General features: G+C 44.9%; 1 protein-coding gene across 5 annotated transcripts in view; it reads right to left on the reverse strand.

Moving 5' to 3' along the window:
- Nucleotides 1-236: 236 nt before the first annotated feature.
- LOC142572617 (E3 ubiquitin-protein ligase HECW2-like) overlaps nucleotides 237-24,522 on the reverse strand; it is a 65,463-nt gene continuing 41,177 nt past the window's right edge. For 4 of the 5 annotated variants that reach the window (XM_075681849.1, XM_075681847.1, XM_075681851.1 and 1 more), the window contains 11 exons: nucleotides 23,437-23,539; nucleotides 22,534-22,698; nucleotides 18,491-18,777; nucleotides 17,256-17,368; nucleotides 14,474-14,594; nucleotides 13,800-13,913; nucleotides 12,369-12,620; nucleotides 10,584-10,863; nucleotides 9,583-9,697; nucleotides 8,451-8,649; nucleotides 237-4,223 (listed from right to left, as the gene is read on the reverse strand). In XM_075681849.1, the coding sequence (XP_075537964.1) occupies nucleotides 4,112-4,223; nucleotides 8,451-8,649; nucleotides 9,583-9,697; nucleotides 10,584-10,863; nucleotides 12,369-12,620; nucleotides 13,800-13,913; nucleotides 14,474-14,594; nucleotides 17,256-17,368; nucleotides 18,491-18,777; nucleotides 22,534-22,698; nucleotides 23,437-23,539 (1,861 nt within the window). In that variant the 3' untranslated portion in view covers nucleotides 237-4,111. The remainder of the gene's footprint in view (nucleotides 4,224-8,450; nucleotides 8,650-9,582; nucleotides 9,698-10,583; nucleotides 10,864-12,368; nucleotides 12,621-13,799; nucleotides 13,914-14,473; nucleotides 14,595-17,255; nucleotides 17,369-18,490; nucleotides 18,778-22,533; nucleotides 22,699-23,436; nucleotides 23,540-24,522) is intronic. The other variant, XM_075681850.1, reaches the window with a different exon arrangement.

Raw genomic sequence — 24,522 nt, forward strand, 5'->3', positions numbered from 1 at the left:
CGTGGAGCCAAATACCAACCAGAATACCGAGTGCTGGACATGCGAGATCTCGGTGCTGTTGTCGAGATCTAGCATCAGCGTTCTCTCCTCGTTCCGCATCGACATTTTTTTTAGAATTATTAACTTTGGGAAACACTTTTGCAAATGTATACGCTGCTAGAGCGCTGCGACACGATGTCAATGCGTGATGCGACACTCATTTCGGGGGCCCGCAAATAAGAACAAGGCATTTGGAATCGAGCGGTAGTTATTTTTTATTGCTCTATAATACACAGGAGCGCTGCGTCAAGTGTTCTCGTTTACATATACATACTGTACAAAGATGCACATGGCCGCGCGATGCGGACGCCATGCGGCGGCGGCAGCAGCAGTAGCGGAGGGACTTGGATGAGGAATGGCGGGACGGGGGTTCGTAGAAAACAAAGGGAAGTGCGCATGCGCGTTGTGCGGGAGCCCTCTGGGGCCCTGCCGGCAAGCCCACACCATCAGGCACCGAGGGGCCCTGCTGCACACACTAGCAGTGGACATACACGCCTGCGCGCTTCCCACCATAGCATATACCAAAATAGTCGCAGCAAGCGCCGCTGGCAAAGGAAGCCAGCGTACCTCTCTTGTCTTTTGTTTGCAAGGGTGAGAGGGATACGCGATCTCTATCACCGTGCAAAGGATGGGCAGTGCACAACGGTCACTGCAAGCAGCTGTACAAAAAAAAAAAAAGTAAGCCACCACCCACAGAGGGGTGCAGAGACGGCAAGTGCCCTTTCTTGCATTTTCTTTGTTTTGTTTTTTTTCACTTTGTACACTCAACTTTCTTTCGCGCGCAACACACCGGAATGCAAGGAGAAAGTGTGACCACGACACGACAATACACGCGCACACACACACACACATTACACATCCAACCTATGGAGTCACACCTCCTTGCACTGGTCGCACATCTCTCTCCCCTCGTTAAAGGTCTCCATACGGGGGCAGCTAGTGCCTGAATCCATGCAACCTGAACCACTACTGGGCTGGCCATGCAGCTGATTCAAGCAACAAAGAAATTCCAGCGCATTAACAGATCTGAGAGGCACTGGAGGCCACGTAAAAACAAGATGCAGGGATGCAGTCATAATCTGGCTTATTTCTGCACAGCAGGACATGCAGCACAGTGCACAAGTGAGCACCCATGCCAGTGAAATGAGCTGAACTGCTCATCTTGCACCTGTGCAAGCATGACAGTCTATTAATAATCAAGAAGTTCTTTCCTCAAGGCATTCACATTTGATATCCGAACTCTGACTAAGCTATGACCATTTAGAAAGAAGGCAAGAATAAAATAAATACTTCAATAGGTTTACAGCACACAGTGGACAGTTAAGGGTGGTTTGACAAGAGCATTGAGCAATGAGCAAAGAATGCAGCCAAACCAACACCATAGATATGTCTTGCACAGCTTTTAAATGCTGCTTTCCACAATAAGATGTGGCAGCCAAATTTAGTGTGATGCCTGCAATGCTGTTGTGGCATCAAAATACTAAATAAAAAGAACATTGTTCTTGATTAACAGACTATGCGTATTTACACATTGTGCATTTGCTGCTCCACTGTAATCAACACGAGTGCATAAAAACAAGCTTTTACTGAGGCTGGCTTCATTTTGAATGCTGTCCACTGATGCAAGCAACCTTTATTTTTAATAAAACAGTATTTAACACTGCTTAATTTTTTGTTTAGTCCCGCAGCAGCTTCCTACTGTACAACACCGAACCAACATGTATTTCTCAATACACACGCTATATAGGCTGCAATCATTCCATCAAACTAGTTAAAGGAGCCAATAGTATACAACACAGGGCAGCACAATGCACAGCAGGCTTGTGACACTTTGTTGCACATGAAAGATCACTAAACACACAACAGTTGACTAATGCAAACATCAGTCATGGCACAACAACTTGACACTGGCCAGTTCCCTAGGTGATGGATACAGGCATTACAAATCAAACAGCCAATCAAAAAATAGTACTCTAGCTCCTCAAAGAATCTATATGCATCTAAACACTCAGATCTTGCATGTAGCACAACAGTATATCGCAATGTCCATGGCCACTGAGGCCACTTTGAGAAGCATGGCGAAGATGTCATTGTAGGTGTTGAGGTCCACAGTAGGGCACACTTTGTTCTTTGTTTTGCTACTCGCCTCCAGAAAAAGAGGAAATAAATAGGCGCATCTGTCTCCAAACAGCACGACTTTAGCGCTTTTACACTGAAAGGTACGAGTAGTACAGAAATGCCACTTCTATTTCAGCTGTTGGAAAGGAAAGGAAGGAAAACCAAACATGGCAGCACAGAAACTGGACAGGTCAAAAGATGTAGGCGCATTGTGGGAGAATGGCATCATCTGAGGAGATGAAAACACCATGTTCCTAAGGAAGAGGAGGATAAAGAAAGGGGGGCGAGAGGGATTCTATCTATATAATATTTCTTGGAATGAGAAGCAAGGTTAGAAATTACTGTTACAGTCCTAACCACACTGCAATAAGCTTATCACAATGTGCTTAATACGGTAATAATAATACTAACAAAATGCAGAACCACATGGCTGACAGGACAACACAAACATTGTGTTTGCAAGTCAAAATTGTACAATACAGCACAACATAAAATACTTGAATAATATTAATAATCGTAATACATATATTCCTAAAACAATGATTAGTTAACTGGTTAGGCATGAAGCTCTCTGAAGAGCCACATGGGCTGTATAATATAACGGGTGCTCCTAACAATATAAAAAAAGTAAACCACCTTGTCGATACTATACAGAAAACGATGCAAGCTATTCAGCACTGGGGCATAAACTTCAATAAAACACACTAAAAAGAGCTTGTTAATAATTATTAACACTCCACCCAATGGTGCCCTGAGACGTATGATAAATAAATAAAACCAACACTTTCTTGGTGCTAAATAAGGTCAACCTAACACACACCGCTCAATAATAAAATGACTGCAGCACCCTCAGGAACTTCTCTGCTATATCAGCAAGCTGGCATCAAAAATCACGGCCACCAGTGCACATATAATCGACAAAAACACCGAGTGGCCTTTGGAGGCAGTGCGCCCGGGACACTCCACGTAAAAACTGGTGCACAATTATAAACATTCAACTAAATTGGTCAGCATCCTCGAGACACTCTGAGCACTGCAGACATTGGATGGACATCATTCCTTGTGACACGAGACATGCAAAAGAGTCACTGCACACAGCTGCAGGTGTTGGGTTCTCACAGAGGTGCAGTTTCGTTCAGCAACGCGTGCGAGCTGTGCTCCCACAAGCCGGCACATCAAAAATGGGCAGTGCCTTCCACATGACAATCCCATTCACTGCAATGGCATAGCAAACAGAGCTCGTGGCAAGGGCCTGTTCGTTCTTGGACATCAGGACATCGCCCTATCCCGCAGCGTTAAAAAAGAACAGAATAGGGTGGGAGTGGCTGCAGTGGAAAGTTGTAGCAGCACTGATATATCAACCTCTGCAACATATTTTTTTTTTCATCCAGCAAAGAAGTTCTGGTGCAGCATAGTCAATGTGGTTCTTGTTTACTTCAACAGAATGCAGCTTATGCAATGGTCGCACTTCCAGACTGCACCAAGATTGCATCACATCTGCTGCACTCAACTACTTTTTGAAACTTAAGGCACAGCCTTCATTGAAGCCTAAGGCCCTTTGCAATAAAGGTCCAGGCCTGCACTTAGGCAAAAGACGAGGAGGAGATGACTTGTGCACATTAAATGCATCATTGGTTATGCCAAGCTTCAACCGGGTTGCAGTTGTCAGACACTGCTCTCATTAGCTGGCCTTTGTTTCAAGAAAAGACATAAACAAAAGGAATGGTGCGAACAAAAATTTTCCAGCATGCTCTGGAAGGCTACGGCTACCCTAGCAAGGGGATTGTCGTCAATGTGGATGGCTTTCCCGAAGAATTGGCAGCAGGCGTTGCAGGCACTTCCCCATGACAGAACGATGACAAACTTGGTGCAGGCACGGTGCTTTGCCAAATGTGCTTGGACGTGTGCTGGACATGCCTGCTGACACTTCTGCTTCCTCGCGAGCATGAGTGGATCACTCAATGCCAAATGTGCTCGACTCTTCAACAGCCAGGAGCAACTTCTCGTGGAGCATATCAAACGATGAATATGGGGGCAAGTCTAGCCTGTTGAAACAGGTGTGAGCCCTGGGCAAGAGAAAAGTAAGGCAATGGTTTCAGGTCTGGTGATGCGTAACCACACACTAAAACACAATAGTCAAATCACGATATAATGAAAATGGATGTAATTAAGTAAATCTAAAATGCTTCTTGTCAATATCAACTGGTAACGAATATTGGATATAGTGACAGCATTTTCGAGATGGATGTGACTTCACTATAACGAGGTTCGGCCGTAGCAACTGCTAGACACAAATATTCATAGCAACAGCAGAATCGTAACACCGTTCAAATAGTCAATTGAGTATGCATAATAAAGAAATGTGCCTTGAATAGTTAAGCACTGTATGTTATATCCTAGCACAAGGGCCGCACCCCCAATTTAGGCCTAAATGTTTCAGAAAAAGTTATTTATGTATGGGCTGCACTCTCTTTTTCAAACATGCGCACATCATCAGACGCAGTATCCCCGTGCGGTACCGACGTGGTAAACAGATGTGTATCGGTCTCCTCTTCCCCTGCAATCTCAGCAGATAATCCTATGGCAGAAAGCTTGTCGATAAGACAGTTGCTGTTGTCACAAAATATGGTTTTTTTCAAAGCAGACACAAATTTGTTTACTTCTTGCTCGTGTATGAGCTGCACACCAAAAATTCGGGCTAAAATCTAAAGAAAGGTAAAGTCCTTAAATGACAATATATATGATAATAAAATATTTCAGTGGTTCTGAAAGTAAAGAAGAGGAACATGAAGCAATCACTAAGGACTGGAGAACAGAGAAGGGGGAAAAAAGAAAGAATAAAGAGAATAGGTCCTTCATACACACAACCTTATCTGAAGGTCGGCATAGCTAAGCAGTATTTGCTCGAGCAGAAGTCTGAAACTTGGTTAGATTAAAATGCATATTTGAAGCAAATGATGAAAAATATGCATGGGCCCCTTTTCCATGGCTGGAAGTTTGCAATGATGATAGTTACCCTGTACATTTGGCTGTAAACAAATATTTAAATAAATTGAACATCAGAATTCAATAGAATACTTCAGATTTGAAACTAAAGTGTTCAATCTGTATTTGAAATTTGGAATATTTGATAACCCCAAAAGAAGGAGCTGGCTTTATTAGGTGCCACATCGCTCTAAAGAAAACTGTGTCCCGCTCAGACAGTGCTAGGCAAATGCATTCTAACAGGGCTATGATGCGCACTTCTCATCTATGGGCCACGTGCATGTACAGGCGCCGACAAAAGTGGTATACTCCACGCAGCGGGAGCTGGAGTAACGGCAAACTGCCTCGCAACGCCATCTACAGGCACCACTGGGATCGAGACAGCCAATGGGTGCCCTTTATTATCTGCAGGCATGTTGCTTGACTCGTATCGATGTAGATGGCGTCACAATGCAGTGTGCCGCTGCTCCGGCTCCCGCTGCATGGAGTATACCACTTTTTTCGGTGCTTGTACATATGGGTAGCTGCGCTTGCAAATACAAACTATTTCTCTCAAAGTGTTGCACCTTTCTCCTGTGTAGCATGTGTCACCGGGAAGCTCTTGCTTCCTGGCAACACAAGCTACAGTGGAACCCTAATTATACGACTTTCTCGGGACCGCGAAAAAGCGTCGTAAAATTCGAACATAAGTTATGCCTATAAAAATACTACTTATTTCGCACGACGGATTTACGAGAAACTTCAATGTAAGCAACTAACATACTCTGCAGGGCTTGGAAACCCAAATTACCAAAAAAAGTAAATGCGACAAGAATTAATGCTGCTGTACAGGTACCAATCACGCTTTATTCAAACGAACCTTTACGGCACTCCACTGCCCACTGCCGCGATTCCCGCCAGCCGGCGCGAACTTTAAAAAAAGTCGGTAAGTTTCTTTTGGACCTTGTTTGATCAGTTAACCAAGAGCTTTCGCTCGAGTTGGGCAGCGTCCAAAAGGAGGTCCTCTGAAGCGTCGCGTGAACAGATGAAGTTCCGGATGCCGTCTATGTGTCGTAGCACCTCAGCGAACATGGTAGGCACAGGCACGGCATCTGTGGCGTCACCATTGTCATCGTCCGATATCGCAGATCGTATTGTTGTCGTCGGCCTCCACGCACTCGGCGAAGGTCGTGGTAAGGTTTAAACCCTCGAAATCGTCGTCAGGGAAACCTGCATCGGCCTCGAGCAGCATCAAGGTTGTTGCGTCCCCAGCACAGGAGGCAGTCTCTCGCTTAAAGCCACAGTGCTTGACAGTGCTTGAACAAGTTAGCAATTGCGCTTCATGACACTGTGTTCCACGAACTGGCAATAAAGTGCATGGCGTCGAGCACAGTGATCTTTTTTTCTGACTCACTGCGTTCCATAGCCGCCAGCCGATGCTGCACTAACTGCTTCCGGTACCCTTGCTTGACGAGCCGGCATCCAGTGGCAGCAGCTGGGTTGTGGAGTTGGCCGGGAAAAAAAACCTTTATGTTCCTCGGGCTGGACGTATCGGGTGGGTGGCACGGTGCGTTGTCCACGAAAAGCAATATTTTCCTCACCTTAGCATCCATTTGTTATCCAGATGCTGCAAAACATTGCTGAAGAGTGAAGACGTCATCCACACCTTTTTGTTGAAGTTGTAGCTGCACGGCAGCGTCTTCAAGTTCTTAAAGCACCGTGGCTTTGCAAACTTTCCAACAACGAGCACGGGCAGCCTCTTGGAACCATCCTCGTTAGCACAGAATAGTGCCATCACACGCTCTTTAGTACGCTTGCCACCATGACAGCTGTCACCCTTAAACGCAACGGTTTGCTCGGGCTGCATATAGTAAAAAATACCGCTCTCATCGGCGTTGAAAACGTCGCAGGGCTTGTATGCAGCAATCATCTCCGGCAGCGACTCCATCCACTCTTTCACCGTCGAAACGTCCATGGAAGTGCTTTCTCCACAGGAGCGACTGTACACAATCCTGTTTTGTTTTTTAAAGCGATCCAGCCACACGTTCGATGCCTGAAAGTCGTCGATGCCCAGACGCAATGCCACAAGGTCCGCCTTTTCTTTAGAATGGCGCCATCAACGTTGATCGCAGAGCTCAGTGCTTGATGCAGCCACTTGACAAGAACTTTTTCTAACTTCTCATGCTGTCCTTTTGCCACTTTCCACTTGAGCCTGAACTTGTTGGCATTCTGCAATATCACCGCTTTGTTTGCCAGGATTGTCTAAAGCGAAGATTTGGGTACCTTAAGGTCCCGGGCAATGCTGGCTTTCGTGGCTCCATGCCTGTTTTACACTTCCTCGATAATATTCAGCTTATCGCCGACTGACAGAACTGTCCACTTTCGGGACATCGTGCGTCGCGTTGCTCCACACAACTCAAAACCTCCGCTGAACGCTGGTCACTAGGGTTACGACAAAGAACACATGCGATAAATCTGGGCCTCTCCGCGCTACCTTGTCGTCGATCTGCTGCTGGGAAACTGGAAGGAGAGAAACGCTTCCCAAACACGACGAGAGGCAACGCTACCGAGAAGAGAGGGAGAAAGTGATTGTGGAGAAGAAAAGGCGCTATTTCAGCAAAGCGAGCGTCGCAGGCGGCTGCTGGTGGGGCAAGTGGCAGGGAAGAAAGCTGCGCCGGAGCGAACCATTCGAGCGGTGTCAAGCGCTCCGCATGCGGAGAGACGGAGCGAGGAAAGAGACCCGCGGCACTTTTCTTTTGCCCACCGTTCCGTCCTGCGCTTGGCGAGGGTCGTCATATAACGCGGGTCAGGCGTAAAATTGCGTCGGATAACCGGGGTTTTTCAATGCATTGCTTCTACGGGGACTTCACTGGGACTGCGCTAATCCGTAATAAAATCTTGGTCGTCGCGAAACTGGGGGACGTATAACCGGGGCTCCACTGTATGCATGCCGCCACGGACTTATGCAAAAAGCTTCTTGATGACATGAGCTCCCTCTTGCTTACGAGTGTCTGTATGTTCCACGCAGCATCGAGAACCTGGCTTTTCTGCGCATCTTAGTTGTGCAGAGGTGGAGTACACCGCATCTTGAAGGACGAAAAAAAAAACGATACCTGGGAAGCAGGGTGCTTTCAAATAGTAATTTCCCAAACAAATCTCACAATATGCTTTATGCAAATGCAGTAGTACACTGCACCTAAGCACTGACAAAACATTTTTGCTCTCTTGTGCGATTGCTCAGTGACAATGGGACAGAAATGTAAAAAGTAAGTAAATGAACACGAGTGAGAGTAGGGTGACAAGCAGAGAAACATGAGTTTGCGCCCTACCTTGGCAGGCTAGTTGGCTTGCCCCATTTTTCAATGCAGAACTTGCGAGGTCCGTTGCTCCCGCGCAGGGCGGCAAAGCCTTCATAGGGGATGCTCGAGGTGCCTGTGACAAACTGGAGCAGCCTGAGCCGCCGTTCATTGTCGAACTTCTCAATGGCCATCCAGAACCACTGGATCACAGGGTGGCCATCGTGGTAGCCTGCATAATAAGAAGGTCGATTTCAGAACCACAGTTTTAGGGTGATTAGCCCATTGGAACAGCAGCACACTAAGGTACAACAGGGACACATGAACGTAAAAAATATGCCGTAAGCTATGTACACACTAACTCAAATTCTAATGCTCAAGATCCGACAACATATAGGCAAAGCATGTTACAGTAAAAGTACAACAAGAGCATCAGTGCATTTAAGAAAGATACAGGCCTGTACAGATTATCGTCGACCCTAGGAAACCACCAATGCCCGCAATGGTCAGGTTTTGAAAATGAGTCGCACTGCAAGTTCCCACGAACTCACAGACACAGGTAAGCAGTTAATCAATGGGGACAGCATAATAAAGATATTCAACATTTACTGAAAACACTAAATTGTGTGGCTTGCCGATTTCTTAAAGAAATCAATCACTTGACTTTTTCACTGGAAAAAAGGATTGCAATGCTTAAAATGTTCCCAAGTTACTCTGTAAAGAATTTGTAGGCATCTTCTGCCAAGTGACATTTTCCAACACATAATGTCAAGGGACAGTGGATCTTGCATTTTGTGGCGTTTCGAGTGCTCCGTTGTGTTTCCGAGGGCTCCGCATCTCTCCTCCCTGCCTGGACAGGATGAAGATGTTTCAGCACTGTTTGCATTGGATTTCTTGCACTGACCACACATGAAGCTTACATGTGCCCATGCAAAGCATACATGCGATCATCTTACTGTTTGCTGTTTATTTCTTTAGCCTGACTACTGGGTCAATAGTTACTGATTAAGTGCAAGAAACAGAGCTCAAGTAATTTTGTGTTAGCTCTCCTTTACAACAGAAACCGTGCCTCAGGTTTCTTTCCTTTGAGAGCTATAATCACTTAACCATTCCTTAAACCGAGAGAGAATGTTGGTGAATACCAAGGTAAAGACTTTCTGCTCACCAGATCGGTACTCCGTGTTCTTCCTCCAGTCAGCAGTGTCTATTTCAGCTGTTCCAGCAATCACCAACTCTAGCTCTCGGGCATCAAAGACTGATACCAGGCGGGAGTCCACAACCTTTTGAAACAGAGAAAAAGAGTAATGAAGAAAATTTCAAATTTAAACTTCATCTGTTGCTTACCTTAGACAAATAACAATATACCATAGCTAAACAACATGCCAAACCAATGCTAAGCTACAACTCAAACACATTGAATTTATTGACACAGGTCGACGTTTGTAGTTTGCCTTTCTTTAATGTGGACTTTAAGAACAAGTCACTTTATGTGCCAGGTGACCATAGCTGTGTGCAGTGACCTTTAGCACTCTTAACGTATATTCACAAGAGTTTATTGACGCAGAATAAATGTTGCATATTTTCACTTATAGAAGAACAAAATTGCATGTTTTTTGTGAATTTGCAAGGGTAGTGGAGCAGAGGTTGCAGAACCAAATTGCATATATGACAAGGTGCTCAGACAACAATGACACTGTGTAGCATCAGACAACAATGACTATGTGTAGCATCAGGCAACAATGACAATGTGTAGCATCAGGCAACAATGACAATGTGTAGCTTCATGAGGCCAGTAATTAGCAGGTACACCAGCAGCATGTTAACTAACTGAACCATTTCCAACTTTCTGGAATCTTCACCATAAGTGTTACCTCCCCAGTGAATGCGTGTTTTAATATCACACCTTTCCGGGAAACAAAAAGTGCATTCATTATGTGGGTATATACAGTATATTGAAAGTGCAAGCCTTCACTTCAATAAGAACTATGAGGGTGGCTGCCCTGTAATGCTGTAACTTGTACCATTACAGGACGTAACTAAACACAAATCTTTCTTCAAAGCTTTTACTATGTGTCAAATGCCAACAAGACACACTGAACCCTTTTGAGACACGGGAAAGCCCACAATAAACTAACACTGCAATGCGAGAGACTCCTGCCTGCTTACCTCGTAGAATCCCCGCACAAGGCACTCGGTCTGCTGGGCAACACCACGCTCGAGGCGCCACTTGAGCATACGCTCAATGTACTCCTTCTTGTTGCGCTCTGAGACAGGCATAGAGCGGCCACCAGGCTTGAGCTCGCGCTCAAGCACATGGCCAGCCACCTCCTCGACCACGGAGAAGCTCAGCTCAAGGCCCATGTCGGTGATGTCATTCTCCTTGAGCCAGACTAGTGACTGGTGGAACTCCGCATCCAGGTATTCCAGGTCACTCAGCGAACAAGGTCTGCATGAACACACAAGTCACAATATAGGAATAAGAAGCATAGCAAGCTCATTCACACATTTTAAATGGATCCTGAAAGACTTTTAACAGAAGAATGCTGCAGATCTGTAGAAGAGGCTCCTGTTAACATGTGAGCCAAGCATTATTGCAATGTATGCAGCAGGGAATTTACAATCTCATGCCAAAAACAAAGAAAAATTGCTTGCTCTCGCATTCACAATGTCGTTATCGCAAGCAGAAAGGCCCACCAACAGCTACTGGCTGATGCATGATTGCGAGAACATTTGCTGTAATACTATTATTGCTAATCTGGACGAAAATAAATAAAAAAATATATATCTGCAATATCAAAAAGACAGAAAAAGCATTTCGTCTTTACACTGCCAGTCTGCACAGGACAGTTGTACGTAGCCTACGAGATAGCAGCAGCATTCTGCATAGCATATATGCCGTGTTGAGCCTTCACGGAGGTGAGATGCTCCACTTTTGGCCGAGCCTTGCCCCCTTGCCACGTCCCCTGCGTAACTTCCAGTGCACTAACGGAGACGAAAAGAGAGAGGAAGCCGCTCACTGTTGTGATAACTACGTCCAACTCAGCTTACACTTGAAGGATTTGAAAAATTTTGGTGGCAAGATGTTTGTGAGGCGACGTCCTTTAATAGTAACACCACGTTGACTAGTTATAAAAGTGTTTCAGGGTCCCTTTAAATACCGTGCTGCATTAGAACATTGGAACTGAAACCTCTCATGCACACAAAACAATAATCGATAGAATAAACTGATGTCTCAATTTATCCTTCATGATAAGCGATGATTACTGTCAAACCTCTGCATCAATGAGAACTGCGATACAAGACGAGTTCAGATCGGAGCCTCCGGCAGGCCGCCGTTGCACTGTGCGAGAGACAACTCGACCACATCACGGGGTTTGCAGCCTAGACATTGTTAAAAGCAACCCATCTTTCCTGTGCAAATGGATGTGAAAAGTGTTCTCAAAACAATGCATTTTACAATTGTAAGCAGTTGTTTTTGAAGCACTGTAGGCTACGGCTTTAACGTGAAGTGGGTTAGGCCTAGCGGGACCTTTGGCACGAGTTGAGGGAGGTGGGCGGCAGGGAGATGCTTGTGTTGTCCCTAAGACTTTCAGTTCCAGCAGAGCGTGGTGTGGCACACCATTGCGGCTCACGCAGCAATGCAATAATTCGAATACAACACCTTTCCGAGCAAGAAGTTTCACACATCAGATGAATGTCCCAGAGCATTCTGGCTGAATGAAGAGAGTGTCACAAAATGTCACTGCCTGCTTTTCATGGCTCTACTAGCATTCTGACAAAATGATGCCTTTGTCAATATGTGCATGCTTCGGCTAAAGGCTGTTATCATTTGGCTGCACCAGTGATGTACAAAAGTGGGGCTTGCATACTGCCACACACCACTTGCTTTCCGATTTATTCAAACTGCTGGCACAACCCGGTACCACCCATACAATCACTCACGACACTCACAGCCTTAGAAGGGCCTTGTAGAATGGCCGGGTGAAGAAGGCGTCTAACAAGTGCTGGTGCACCAGAGCCAAGCCAAGAACCCGGCCGCTGAAGCGGAACCACTCGTGCTGGTTGTCCACAAATGCTGCCATGGGGCTCACTTGCACCGTGTAAGTGTCGTTGGCTGAATACTCGAACAGGCCGTAGTACGGGTTGAAAAGCTCCCGTGACAGCAGGAAGAAGAACTCTCGGGAGGGTCCGCCATAATCTAGCCTGCACGAGAAAAAAGGATTTGTGCTATGTTGTTTACCACATTCAGTATAATTCTATTTCCTTCTGAGGGGGTGATGGGAGAACAAGCTGCTCAGTAATGAGGCCCTTGTCATAGAGCATTGGCTGCGCCACCTTTGCATTTGCGATACAACTTGAATACATATAAAAGAACAAACATTCGTAGAAAGATGAATAAAAAAAAATCAATTGAACAGATACAGATGAAGGGAAGGTACACACTTTCATATGTGAGTACCATTCAAAATACCAATATAAGCTGCACAAAGCCATAAACCCAAAAGCCACACGTGCAGGATTTGAGAATACAAAGCGAAAAAATCTGTGCAATTTAGTTCCCAATAACATTCAGATGCACATTTGGGACAGCAGGAGACAAACTTTATTGTTCCAAGCATGAAATCTTCTGTACCACTTAGCATACTATGGGTCCTTGAAGACGAGAGACAGATACTCATAAAAGCACTACAAACTTGCCTACAAGTATGATCTGGCGATGACTTTTTTTACTTCCACCAACTGCAACTTCACCAGTCAAAACATTATAGGAAGCTCGCTAGAATTCTGATTTCTTGGCCCTTCTTTCTTTCGTTACAATTTCAACAGTACAAGTCACCCCACTCTCTTACGCTTCAGCACCCCATCCCAACTTGGAAGATATTCCCGTCTCCTTTCTTTCACTTCTGTGACATATTCTGGTATTTTCTGTTCCCAGTTGTGGTAGTTCACGCTCATACCAGAGAGGAGCCACCCGAGAGGTCAGAGTTCTTGCATAATGCTAGTTTTCGCAAACTTAAGACCTGCCTGAGCACTATGAAAGGCTTTGTACTACATCACCCTTTAAAAATTTTCATACACGACTGGCATCTGATGTCTGATCGTCTTACATTTTTGTATTGAGAAATTTATCTCATTTAATCAATGGTAAAACCCCCCTTTTTTTTTGCAGCCTGCACTACCAAACATAAAAAATTAAGACCAACGATCGAAGCTCAAAGATATTTTAAAGCTTTTACAAGCTTAGGATGCTGAATGTCAATGCAGAAAATACTCGCCTGTTCAGCTGTAACCTAAACAGATTGTGACATGTTTACTAGCTGCCTGAAGACCCAACTAGAACACACAATGCAGTAAACCAGTACTTAGTTAAAAGAATCTCACCCTTCTTCTCCAGCAAATCCTATGTAGAGTCGAGACTTTTGAAGATCTTTTTTGGATGCAGCCATTATCTTCGTAAATGCATCCTCGAGCAGATGGTCTCGACGAATGTTTAATCTGTGGTAAATGACGCAAGCAAATGCTGTAACCAAAAGAAATGTGTGCCTAGAAAGAAATGTACCTGCTATATTCTGGCCAAAATTTACCCATTTTCTAAGCAAATAAGCTGCAAGCATGGTACACTCCTAAGCTGCCATGTAATAAAGTGTGAACACAGGAGGGCACATTTCAATCACCACAACGGATGACTAGAGGACATATTAAGGCATGATTATACATAACATGCCCATGTTTGATTTTCAGCCTGCTGAGTAATATGTTGGCCACTGCTACAGAGCTGTGCTACTGATCCAGTGGCCGCAAACACTATTTGCTCTGTGCATATCTACTGTACATTTCCTGCAGATCTCTCTGCATAACTGCTCCCGTCATATCTCTGTTCAAACATGGCCAGATGTTGTACACCTGTTAAAGCCATTAAGCCATAATTCTGCTTTCAACTGCACCTTATTCAACTATGCGTATTCAAATAAATTTTCATGGCTTTAATCACACAAGATTCTGTTTTTGCTTGGTTAGAGCAAAACAAAGTTCACTACAAAAGTGACAGAACTCACTTTAATTTGCTGGGCCCTTGACCGTAGCCTTTGGACTCCAATTTGCGGTAAAAATTCCTAAGTTTGGCTTCGAAATCCCTCCGATAAGGCGCTGGAGCTCTAAGATTAGCCCTCTGCAGACCTGGAAGAAATAACGGGGCATTGGCAACTCGCACTGTGACACACGAGCAGTTAAATACTGCGGCACAATGAGCTGATACCAGTAAACTTGCCTTAAAATTGCACAAAGGGACACTCACAATGTGCTTTACAAAATTATCAATCCTGCCAACATGGACAGCATACCCAAGCCCAATTTTTGGCGTGATACGACACAAAGCTATGCTTCGCTACTCAGAAAAACCATTCAGATGGAAACAAAGCACCAAACTTATTGCAGTAACCTATTAGGTGTGGAGAAATGCTGCGAGCAGTAGTTGGCCAGGAGAGGTATTCATGGTACGCACGGAGAGGTTTCACATGACTTGGCACCGGATGCATTGTGCAACTTTGTTCTACGCACACGGGAAACAAGTGTTCCTAGTACTGTGCCAAGACAGTGCGCGTGGTATTCAAGGAACACTGTTGATCGCAGACATCAATGCACCCGGTGCCGAGTCAAGCAACACCTCACAAAAGTGGCTAATATGGGCCCTGACTGCAAACAAAAAGATTACTTGTGGAAGTACTCTGTCTAAATGCGCAGGTGGTAAGGTGTGGAGTGCCTTAAACGCATTCAAAGAGCACACGCACACATGCAATGCACAGTTCTTACGAGCCCTTACAAACTTAATGACATTATGAATACAGTCGCTGACTGATTTTCAGGACCATGCGGGGATTGAAAAATCATCGGAAAAATCACAGTCCGAAAAAGTCAGCCAGAAAAATATATTAGACTTAGAATGGCTTAAAAACATCACTAATAATGCCCTGCCTAATAGTACGCTTGGATGCAATCAGATTCGCTTGGATTTGCGCAAGAGTGACATTGTCTCTCTATCATATAGTTTGACAAGAGCGTCACCACGTTGGCGATCTGCAATCTATATTGCTGGAGATCACCACGGGGATCGAAGAAACGAGCCATATTTCTTCGCAGCACTTGGCTCTAGTGAAGGTAAACGAGGTGGCGCTGATCACACAAATCCAAAGCTGCACAAACGCATACAAAGACGCGATGTCGTCTCCCCGAAACCTCTGCTTTGTGGACACAACACGCGCAAATAGCAACCGAAACTTTAAAATCAATAAACGAATAAAAATGGATCCTGCATTAAGTGATTATGATGATAGTGTTGACCAAAAAATGAAATAAACAAGAAAAACTACTGTCCATTCGAGCATTTTGTCAGCCAAGGAAGAGCGGGCATGGTCTCTGAGGCTGCAAGATGTTCTATGCTCCCTATTGAAGGCTCCCTATTTAGGCCCCAAAGTTCGATTTTCCAGACTAAACCTCTTGTTCCGAGCCACACTAGATGATCTTAAAGGCTGCCATGTTGAATCTTCCGCTGGCTTGGCCAAGCTTGGCTTCCAGTGGCCCATTCTGTATCCCCCAAAATTGGAACGCGCATGCTTTTAATAGATAGCGTACGACATCCCCCAGTGGGGAGGCCATGCCCTCTCTTCCTTGGTAGCCAAAATGTTCTGGGGGGCGGCACTTTTCCTGTTTATTTCTTTTTTTGGTCAGCACTATCATTATAATCACTTAATGCAAGATCCATTTTTATTAATTTATCTATTTTAAAGTATCGGTTGCTATTTGCACATGGTGTGTCCACAGAGCAGGTGGGTCTCGGAGATGACGTCGCATCTTTGTGTGTGTTAGTGCAGCTTCGCATTTGTGTGATCGGCATCACCTCGCGTGCCTTCACGAGAGCCAAGCGGTGTGAAGAAACGTGGCTCGTTTCTTCAATGTCCATGGCGATCTCCGGCAACGGATATCGCACATCGCCAACGCGGTTATGCTCTTGTCAGACTGTATATGAAGACGACGTCACTCTTGCGCAAATCCAAGCAAATCTGATAGCCTCCAAGCATAGTAGGAGCCAGGGTGTTATTAGCAATCTCTTAAAGCTGTTCTAAGCCTAATAAATTTTATTATTATTATTATTTATTTTATTTTTTTTCTTTTGCTGAGCAAAATCTTCAACCTGTTCGATTTTTTGGACTATTTTTCTGTCCCCGCGAGGTCTGGAAAATCGGTGGGCGACTGTAGTAGTATCTCTAAAAGTGATCACTTGAGAATACCACCCTTGTGGGTTTGGTTTGGTACCTGTGGCCAATGAAGCACAAATGGCGTTGACAACACGTCACGCTTTCGTAATGAAAGCTTACTTAAAAAAAAAAAATGCTTTCTTCTGTGGAGGTAAATTGTGCCTGTCAAGTTTTTTTCTGATCACGAAGCCGGGGGGGGGGGGGGGGGGGGAGGGGGGGTTCGTGCTATATTTTTCTTCTATAGATCAGGCATATTTTACATTTAGGTTCACTTTTATTTTCTTACTTTAAACCCATGAATAATTATAAGCATGTTAGATTCGGGGCATGTTAGAATCATGCAAATACGCTATACACTGCACAGCCATATACTAAGTACCTCCAAATTGTTTACTGTTTGATCCCAAGGAACAGAGCACAATTTCAATGGCAACAGAGAGAACGCCCAAGTAATGTAATTTTACAAATCCAGGGGGGGTCAAATTAAAGAACACTTACTGTAGACTATTACAAGCAAGGCTGCGATGAATCGAAGGGCTGAACTATAGTCGAATATGATACGATAACCATATCACGTGCTACCCACCTGGTGAAGCCTGGGGAGATGGCTGAGGAGAGTCCCGTGGAGAGCGATGACTAGAACTGCTCCCAGTGGAATACTGGGCCGGAATGTATGACATGATCTCCTGCTCAAACAAGCTGCAAAACAGTGAGCAGGTATGGAAGATACATAAGAAAATGTGCCTCTCAGCATGGGGACCTCGATTTAAAAAAAAAAAAAAAAGAAGGCACTGGACACTCATCTTGGGAACAATTTTTGTCTTAACCTCACAAGGCCCAATGACCATTCCACATTGAATAAAATTATAACAACTTGTTGTTACAACAAATAAACAAACAATTAAACATTATTTGAGCTATGATTAATTATTCTCATAGTTATTTGGTTTCCTACAGTATTTACAACTGAAACTTTGCTCCAGCGTGTCATAAATGCTACTATGGGCTTTGCTTTAATCTTCTCGTGCACAAATCAGCATTTTCATATATCAAGCCCAGCATATCAAAAATGATACATTGGGCTTTGCGGGGTCAAATATTCAGGAAAGTAAGAAAGGCACACTCATTTCTCGAATGGGGAGAATAAATTCTCACTGTTCTTGCTGTAATCCTAACGTGCAGGCACACCACTACAAGTGGTAGAGATCAAGTGGATCGGAAAGACATTATCGAGTACAGATTTTGCTACAAAGCTATCATGCCCAGACACAAGACATACAGCTAGAATAATATATAAACATAGTTCAAAGAAAAGTAACAACAAAATTGACTAAGAAATACCCACTCAAAAAAAGGCGTAGGTACAAAGGCTAATACAGAATAAGACCAATTACGACCGAACTCCTTGCGACTATTTCTAATTCCCACAAGAGGAAACTCGAATGAATCTTTTTTAATGTGCTCATGTGTTTCTGCTGCGCAGCGCCAATGCATCGCTAGCATCAGCTCTGCAGCAGATGCGCAATCGGACCTATCCAGCTAACCATCGAGCCCACATTCCAGCCCTTTTACAAGATTTTTGTTTTTAGAACAAAGAGGTTAGGAGAAGAGAACATAAAGTGTTGCAGATATTGAGTAACCATCTCAAAGTCAGTTTTACAGCTCAGAGGAGACATGTAAAGGCAGTTGCAGAGATAATTCATGACAGGCTGTCCCGAGCAAGCTATATTTAGTGTCTTCTGACAAATTATTTCAGGCAAGTTGGGCATCAAGGAGTTAAAACTCACTACTTGGCATGCACAAAGTGATGTGGGTGGGCACCTGAGCAAGATGGTGAGGTCGAGGTCGTGCGAGAGGCGTCCCAGGGCGGCGGTTCCCTCTGCACGGATGGCGTGCACACGGTCGCGCAGAGCGGTGTTGGATGCCATTGCAGGGTGGCGCTCGCGCAAGATGTCCAGGATGTTGGGCTGCCTGAGGAAGGCCACGACCTTATCGTTGTAGGCTGTGGGCACACTGCTGCTGGCACCCGGCAGGCTGGCCCCGGCCCCTGCTGTACTGCCCGGGGGCCGGGGTGGTGGTACGGGTCCCCCGCTGGTGCTGCTGCCACCCTGCATGCATTCACACAAGACATTGTCCACACACCGCAATTTCATACAGCACTAACATACAATTGAATACGGCAATAACAATATTGGCAGGGGAAGCGAAAAAATTCGCTTTTGCAAGAATTTCATTGCTGCGAAATGAGACAGTAGAGATAGGGAATACATCACAAAACGAAACTTTACCGTCAAAATTTCATTAGCCTACTTTGGAAAGCCTTGCTTAAAGCTGTAGAATCACACTGACAGCAGCATGAGGTGCACGCCATGTGTCGGTCAGTGATCGCGGTGCTGCCAGGAGCGGTATTCTCGGTGAATTGTTTTTGGATATATGATGACTTTTGTGAGATTCCACATGACCGGCACCAGACGTCGAGCAACAACGTTCCACGCGAGCAACATCGTTCCTCGAGCAATCAATCTCTTGTGGACACTGATATGTGTGGTGCTGAGCGCGAAAGTGATTGGGTCTTGTGTGCCTAAAAGCGACTGACCGAGAATACAGCCATTTGGTACAAACACACATCCGGTGATGCCAAATCTGCATGCAATGCTTGTTTGGTGGTACTGAAACCAGTGTCCTTGAAGCAATGGATGCGTATTGTCAAGACGATTGCTCAATAATGGTCGGCTGCATGAAAGCCCATACAGCAGCCGCCATCTAATGTGGCATAAACAAATCCATCTCGTTCGGGCATGCATTTCTTTGTCCTTGCTGCACTTCTCTCACCCAGCCCCAGGTAAGCAAAAACTATTGTCACATGACGGTAGAGACATGCAGCCGAGCATTGAAACTGGTGATCAACAAACAAGGTGGCCGCCATGGCATATTTCTGGCACACACCATCACTTTGACGTAGTAGTTCTGCGGAAGCCCGCAATTCTGCGGGCTGCAATTGCGGGCTACAATTCTGTAGTAGTTCTGCGGAAGCCTGGTAGATGTCAGATTTTCCCCTTTACACCATCACTTGTGGCACTTGGTTGTTTTTGTGAACAAAAATGGAAGTGTCCAAGCAAGCGCAAACAAAGGAGCTCACTTCGAGGTGACAACTGCCGCCCTCTGTGGAAGCAGTTACTACCACAAAGGCCTGTCTTCTGACCCTTACAAGCTGATCATCATGGAGAGCCTACTAATTGATAGAAGGCACCAACGTTGAGAACTTTCATGGGAACTGCGTCGACTCCAGGATCCCAAATTGCCACATGGTAGCCTTGTACATGGGGGCTATCGCGCTACATTGGAAGTGGAGTTCGGCAGAACGGTACGACGTCATAGGTGGGATTTTGTGAACGATTTGACGATTACGATTGGCCAAGACGGTCACCAGATTTTCTAGTCTACTCATCTAGGGAAGACGACCATTTTAAAAGGTCTTTTTTGGCTGCTCTGGTGTGCTTTTCGGACAGATGTATTCTACTCCGATCTGTAACCTGTGCTCTCCCAGAAAGGTGTAGTCTGCTCTGACCTGTAACTCATGCTACGAGAACGATGTATTGCACTCAGTGCTTCTGGTCAGTATGACCTCGTTCTGCAGATAAGTTTGCCTCTTATATGTAAATAAACTCCCTGTTCCGTTTCTCTATCCTCTCGACCTGGTAATCATCCCTAAAGAAGCAACCCTCATCAAGAAAGCAAGGCCGATAGCGTGGGCCTGTTTAGGCTCCGTGTGACGACCCGATAGCTAGGCCAGCTACCCATTGCAAGACGCACCGGCAGCATTGGCTAGAGAGTGACCGTCAGTCGATGCCAGGCTCTGAGACCATGACCCCCGAATCCTACATCATGCTTTATTACCTAAAATCACCTACACTGTGTTTGTTTGCAGAAATCGGTCAGAGAGGCTTGTTTATCAAGTAGTGTCGACATGAAAATGGCAGTCCAAGCTTGTGAAGCTGTTGATGTGAATTAAAAGTGATGCGCGTCACAGCTAAGATTTTCTAGACAATGCCACCATTGTGGCAGCACACGTAAAAGCAAAAAAGGGGAGGAGGAAGAGAACGTAAGACAAAAAATATTTGGACAACGCTTAATCTTCACTTTTAAGAGTGGAATGCAATAGCATTCAAAGATCCCCGAGTGCTTCTCACGCTTCCCGGCAACTGCAGCTTATGTAACTGTAATGTTTACCGGGAAACGCTGGTGGCAAACGCTATACACAAAGGCAAGATTCGGGGTTCTTTTTTTGATGGTGTGCAAGAACCGAGCAGGCCATGCCGATCCTACTAAGACAGACCTCAAACGGCAGCTGGAAAACGCTATTGCGTTAAAAGGGGTTTTTGTTTTAGTTTGCGCGCAACAGAATTATGTTTCCTCACATATTTAAATTACAATCTGATACGATCATGTCTGTGGGTTTTGTGCAAGCCCTTACATTACGATTTTTCTGACGCATTTTAATTTGAGAAATTCAATTAGTTCAGTAACTTCTGTATGCTACATGGAGAGCCTGTGTGGCTGGGTTTGCGTGGTTTAGAATGATTATTCCCGAGACGGCGGCAGACACTGGACACGGGACGCCGTGTTTTCTGCGACACGGAGCCCTTAACGCTATTGTGCAAAAGAGAGAGAGAAAGGGCATCGTATGGCATGCGCCGAGGCTGGTGCCACGCCGCCTCCTCCCCTCCCTGACTCGTCGAGACGATTTATCCCATTCACTGTAACAAAACTGAGCAGGACACCCGCCTCTTTATATGTAGGCAGCTGTCTCGCAAAACTCCTTGCAAAACTTTTTGCGTGTTGATAAACTGTTCATAGTAATAGAATGCTCACTTTAAACGGGGTTATTATCAATTGGTTTGATTGTAAAATGCGATTAGACACTTCTTGAAGCAACCACATTCAAAGGCTCAGAAAGAGAGAGAGAGAGAAAAAGAAAGCAAGAAGCAGGCAATAAAAAGAAGCCAAATAGGCAAAGTGAAATATCCGTAAAGGCATAACAAAACAAAGTACTACTGTCTTTCTCTATTCTCCACTTCTGTTTACCTTCGTATGAATCAGTTACTCAGCAACATGTGTGTATCTGATTGTTTATTATATGTGTGCCTGGGTGATGATCATTCCTCCTATCCCTGTTAACCTCTTCCTCTATCACATGCGAGTGGCCTGGCCTAATAAGTTGAGCCTGCACTACTCGAGTGCTGCATAGCATTAAGTCATTAAGACCGTAACTTTTGACGTGGACTTTAAAGACTGGAATTCATGTGCTCGGATTAATACAAGTGCAGCTGTATTGACATCACAGAGAAATGAGGAGTTGGAATTACTGTTCAGCAACCTTTCTGTTCACGAGACTTGTCACCATTTCTTATGGCCAGCCCTTTCTCTTTCTGCACCTGGCTTATGTAAAGCTTAGGGGCTGAACTTGTGTTGCAAGCTGTGGAAGCAGCTCAATGTTGGTTAAATAGTAATGTTGATTAAATCAAACTCCCATGACGATGAACTAGCTTCAACATAACTATAAAGCTGAATTCTCTGATAAAGTGAACAGCACAAGAAAATTTGTTTAGTTGTCTCAAGTTTAGTGAACTTTAGTTAGACACAAGTTTTAGCAAATCATCTGCTCCAGTTCCTGTATGTTTGTCTTAGGAGAAATCTATTTTATATGGCTTACCTGCATGCAGACAGTGCAAGATGTAACCATGCCAGAGCAACAGGTGACAGTAAACGTATTGCCATAATATATAATGTGGATTGCACCCTATCACTAATTCTGAAACTAAAGAACTGCAGGTGCTGAACCGCTCTGGCTCGCTCTGGCTCACCCTGGCTGCAGCTTCAGCTCTGTGCCCGTCGTCTTCCCCAGCACTGCGACTGCGCCTCCTGGCCAGGGGAACCACCAGCTTGCTTGGGTTTAAATAAGGCACATCTATGGGCAGCCGGGGATCGATGAATGTTGTGCTTCGGGACGTATGGTCAATAAAGAATTGCTGCAGCACAGAAATGCAGAAAACAGCAGCTCATGACACAACGGCAAGAACTAGCAGAAGGAAATGGTGGTAGTGCGCGATTCTGTAATCCAGCTAGGCTACCATGCTGCTAAGAGGAAGCAGGGGAGATGCAAAGGCAAAGCCACATTAGTAAAAAACTGCGTGCGTCATTTGCAATGTGTCAATGTTGGCCTGACTACTGTTAATGGCATCTCCCGCCATGATCGTCATGTGATAGCTTTTAAATTTGCATGCTCTTTCCACTTGTATCCTACAGCAGGGATCAGCAATGATCCCTGCTGTAGGATACAAGTGGAAAGAGTATGCAAATATTGAAGCAAATGTTGCCAGGAATCAGCAATGATCCCTGGCAAAAGACTAGCAATACTTTTTTATATGAATGAGTTGGCTACTTTTCACTCTCTCCTGTCGTGAGATAAGAAAAGACCCCCCGCCCCCCACACACACACAGAAGGAAGAAAGAAAGAAAGACAGGAAGAAATAGCATGAATATTAAGTTGCTCAAGAGCAGAAAAATGTTGCCACTTGCCTGTTTTGATGGCATGCATTCTGCCGCTGTCGATACTTTAATATGCTCTTGCCTAACTTAATGCTCGTATGCCCACAGTCCTTATATCTGACAGTACTGTCACTGCTGTGCTCAATATGCACTGCATTGCCACTTCTGATATAATGATTCGGTGTCAACAAGGAAACAGATCAATGGGGAAACCTTACCTTCCCTGAGCGATCCAGCTTTGTCTCCCAGCCTCTAGGAAGTTCCCTTGTCTTGTCAGCAAACTTGTTTAGCAAGCTCACCAAGTCTCGGTTGTGCTGATATCTATAATGTGTGCAAAAAAGCAAAAGATTGCGTGAGCCAGGGAACTCATCACACCGTTTAACAATGTCGTAACTCAAAACACTACTTCAAAACTCAATAAAAAAAAAAAGAAAGCAAAGTGACCTCTCAGCAAACAACATACGGAACATCATTACATGCACGTACTGTCTGGCACTCAAAGCCACAAATTATTTATTCAAACTTGACAGGACTGCCTAGAGGCACGAATATTCTGCAGTTTGAAGACACAGATTTACCAGAGAAGAAGTGTCTTCTTCTACACGTAGCTAAAAAACCTCGTCAATGTGCTGCTACGTGCAAATACGCTTGAACGCAGCCAGCTAAATCTGCATTTTGGTCATTTCTGTGCTATTGTTATAGCTAGATGAGAGTATGGCCAATGAATGCATCAAATCCTCATTGCCGGTCAACATGAACCGAGCTTGACTATGCTCTGGTAGCTGAATGACTGCGGCTTTTTATGCAGCTGTCATTGCCCAGTATTTACATCGCTTCATCATGGCCCTTGGTACAGACAGCCAGGATGTAATTGGTGCCATATGGAGCTGTCTGACGATTCCGACCATCAAAAATTCTGAACTGCAGACAATGAAGCCACTTGACACTGAGTCATTATTTAACATGTTAATGAACAAATGCTGGGGATGCAGGCTTGGTTTGGCTTGTCCCATGGTTTGGGCATGGTGAGCGACTACAGTAAAATCTCGTTAATATGCAGTCGCCGGGGAACGTGGACCATGTACTCATTAAGCAATATACTAATTACCCGACAATGAAAGATGAGCGGCTGTAGACTTACCAGCCAGAAAATAATTATGTCTTAATTCTGATTGACACAAATGCAGACAAGTTTCATTTGTGAGCCGGCAGCAAATGATGCATGAGGCAGCCTTCATGATGGTCAACACATGCGCCGCATTGGATACGGAAGGGACATCACCCACTTCCACATCGTTGTCGTG

The sequence above is a fragment of the Dermacentor variabilis genome, chromosome 2 (genome assembly GCF_050947875.1).
Source record: "Dermacentor variabilis isolate Ectoservices chromosome 2, ASM5094787v1, whole genome shotgun sequence".
In the NCBI taxonomy this organism is placed as follows: domain Eukaryota; kingdom Metazoa; phylum Arthropoda; class Arachnida; order Ixodida; family Ixodidae; genus Dermacentor; species Dermacentor variabilis.